This window comes from Sinocyclocheilus anshuiensis, unplaced genomic scaffold, assembly GCF_001515605.1.
Source record: "Sinocyclocheilus anshuiensis isolate Anshui unplaced genomic scaffold, SAMN03320099.WGS_v1.1 scaffold628, whole genome shotgun sequence".
NCBI classification, from domain to species: domain Eukaryota; kingdom Metazoa; phylum Chordata; class Actinopteri; order Cypriniformes; family Cyprinidae; genus Sinocyclocheilus; species Sinocyclocheilus anshuiensis.
Genome location: NW_015555750.1, coordinates 1906444 through 1909598, shown reverse-complemented (window position 1 = coordinate 1909598; position 3155 = coordinate 1906444). Strand labels below are relative to the sequence as shown.

At 34.0% G+C, this 3155-nt stretch overlaps 1 protein-coding gene across 1 annotated transcript; it reads left to right on the top strand.

The window, feature by feature from the left end:
* The first annotated feature begins 647 nt into the window (after positions 1–647).
* Positions 648–2098, top strand: LOC107673699 (galactose-specific lectin nattectin-like). The gene is made up of 6 exons (XM_016467425.1): positions 648–676; positions 794–861; positions 1054–1148; positions 1368–1493; positions 1643–1751; positions 1891–2098. The coding sequence occupies exons 2-6, from the start codon at positions 801–803 to the stop codon at positions 1956–1958; spliced, it is 459 nt and encodes a 152-aa protein (XP_016322911.1). The 5' UTR covers positions 648–676; positions 794–800; the 3' UTR covers positions 1959–2098.
* The last annotated feature ends 1057 nt before the right edge of the window (positions 2099–3155 follow it).

The following is a 3155-nucleotide window of genomic DNA, read 5'->3' as shown; positions in this document are numbered from 1 at the left end:
GCACACATTTATTTATTTATTTGTGTATTTATTTATTTGTTGTTTTTGCAGGTTTCGTCCTCCATAGATCATGTTGTGGTTTCGGGAAATAGTTATGGCTAGCTAGCTAATTTCCCCAGTGCTTCAGTGGTTAAGCAGCAAGTCCTTGTATGTGAATACCTATTTTATATTTTACTTTTTATTTAATTTTGTCAGCACACATGTCATCAGATGAGTGTGAAAATAGCAAAGTAAAAAAAATTATCTTGATCTTTCTAGATCAAGCCTGACATTAGAACAAAAGTCTTAAATACCAACTGTTCATAAAAAGCACTGAATGTTTCTAAAAAGATTATATAGAAGAAAATGACTTCTTTGTCTCCTTGTCCTTCAAATGATCTTACAGGGAGAAATTTCCCTTATATTTAACTTAACTATATTCATTTCAAATACTTATTAAAAATAAATATTTAGTTAAGCTGATATTGTATGTTTAGACAGGTTCATCTTAACCCATTCTCTCACATTTGAATTTTATTGTATGTGTACAAAAGTCCACAGATTAAACAATCACATCCTGTGTCATCCTCATGACTTAGGCAGAGTTGACACTGAGTAAAGTATAAAAGCAGGGCTCTTTCTGGAACTTCACAAAATCTTCCTCTGAGATTCTGAAAGCAACAAGTTGAAAACCAAGGTGAGTTTTAGCACAGAAACCTACTGAACAACTTAATGTCTTTAAAATACATTGAGAATACAGTGTGTGCAGAATATGAATACAGACAATTGACTTTTGCTGCTTATTAATTTTCAGGTTCATCATGACAATGCTAAGAAGTCTGCTGCTTCTTTTCATTGTGTTCTCCATGGGGAATGCAGATGGTAACCAAGACATTTATTTGTATAAACCCTCTCTTTATGCCATTTTAAAAGGTTGTTCTGCCAAACCTTTGGCATTTTGTAACTTTATGGAGAGGATTAGCAGGAACTATACAGTATTCTATTGACCAGTATTTGCATAATACAAGAAATGATGTTAATATTACAAGACTAACATTTATGTAATGGATGCAGTTGATATAGTTCAAAAATGCCCTTATGGATGGACAAACTTTGGAGTCCGATGCTACAAGTTCTTCTCTCAGTCAGTTAACTGGATCACAGCAGAGGTAAAGTGTTAGTTATAACAAGGTGTTTTTATTATTTTTAAAGAAAAACTTTTACCTTTTACTTTTTCCTTTTTTAGAAAACTCATACTGAGCAAATAATTATTCAGAGCATATTTTGTTTGAAAATGACTTCAAATGTTGTTTAATAAGTAATTTACATTTTTGCAGTAATTTACATTCATGTTTTTTATTTATAATAAAAAAAATGTTTCTCTTTAGAGAAACTGTCTAGGTCTGGATGCAAATCTCGCATCTGTGCACAATAAACTGGAAAACGATTTTCTGCTGAGTCTGTTGCCTTCTTCTTCCACACTTTGTTGGCTTGGTGTTCATGATGGTGAACAAGTAAGTTAAGTTGTGTGGCCTAAAGAGACTTATTTGTTTGTAGACAGAAGTGAAGATGGTTTAACTTCTTCAAAGCCAAACTAAATGACATTCTATATGGAGTCTGAGTACAGAAGGGCACTCCTATAATCACTGTCTTTGCATTTTAGGAAGAACAGTGGATGTGGAGTGATGGAACTCCATATGACTACACCTACTGGTGCTCTTATGAGCCTAACAACCGAAATGTCGAGAACTGTGGAGAGGTCAACTTCTCCGGTAAGAATGCAGTGCATTTTTATTTATTTATTTAATATTTACCATCCTAAAATTTCACAACAAATAGTAACATAGATTGGCTCATTTTCTAACACCACTATAATGATCAGAATAACTTGCTTCATTTTCCACCCTACAGCTAACCGTTGCTGGAATGATATAGCCTGTTCAACCCCAATGGGCTATATTTGTGCTATAAACCTGTGAGATCATTCGCAGTCATCCTGCTCCACAGTAACTTTGACTGCACTATATTTACATTTTCTGAACTTATCTTTACAAAACGTTCTCAACTTTAATCTCTTCTCAATACTGAAACACTCCTCAAATCAATAAAAGCATTAAAGAAAAGCTTGTGTGTTGTGGTGTTTAATCAAAATGATGTGTAATATTGTTGTGAGAATATGGTTTGTAGAGTGGCACTAGGCATTAAGTGATGTGCTTGTTAGTTAGTTTGTTTTACTATGAAGATACAAAAAGAAAATTGGTATTTTGCAACTGTAATGCAATTCTCAGGTATAGATAAAATAAGAAAAATTTGATTAATATCAATACATATTAAAATATACGAGCTGTTATGTGTTCAGTATTAAATGTGTGGTTTTGAGACACACTTCTCTGTGCATGCAGTTTATTAAATACACAACACCAGAAAAGAGTACTACACAAGATCAGATTATTTTACTATTGTAATTAACTGATCAAACCTGACATTAGAACCAAATTCTTAAACGGGCGCTGTTCACTAAATGTACAGTATATTTCTAAAAAGTTTATATGAAAGAAATATAAAAAGAATAAAAATATGAAGCTATAAAGGACCCTTTTCACAAGACTGTGATGACGCCTTTCAATGGTCATCAGCATCGATTCGTAAATCCTCCATCCTATAAAAAAAAACGTTTTTTATATTTTGATTTTTTTTTTAAATGAATGTACATTTATTACACGATACTTTGTATTATATCACCTTTGCATCAAATTACAAACTAACGCCAGTAGCAGAGTGGTTTTTAACAACTGGGTTCTTAGGTCTGCTGATTGTAGCGGCTCAGAGGGGGAATCCTTAAGGGCTCTCAGGACTGTGGGCAGATCACATGTAGGGACGGTGAGGGGCAGAGGCGGATTGAGCCTCCTGGATCCCTTCAGAAAGCGAACAACTAAGTTGTTCCTGCCCACCGACTGTCCGGCTATTGGAGTGTCGTGGAAATTTTCAATGCTAATCTGACTTCACCACGGACAACTCAAACAACTACAGTTGTTAAAATAATAACTACAGTATCTCGGGCTAATTCCCTGAATTCCCCGAATACTTACAATACAATACAAAGAACTACAGTATCGAGCTAATTCCCTGAATTCCTTGAATACTTACAATATAATCCAATACTTCCCTGAAGTATG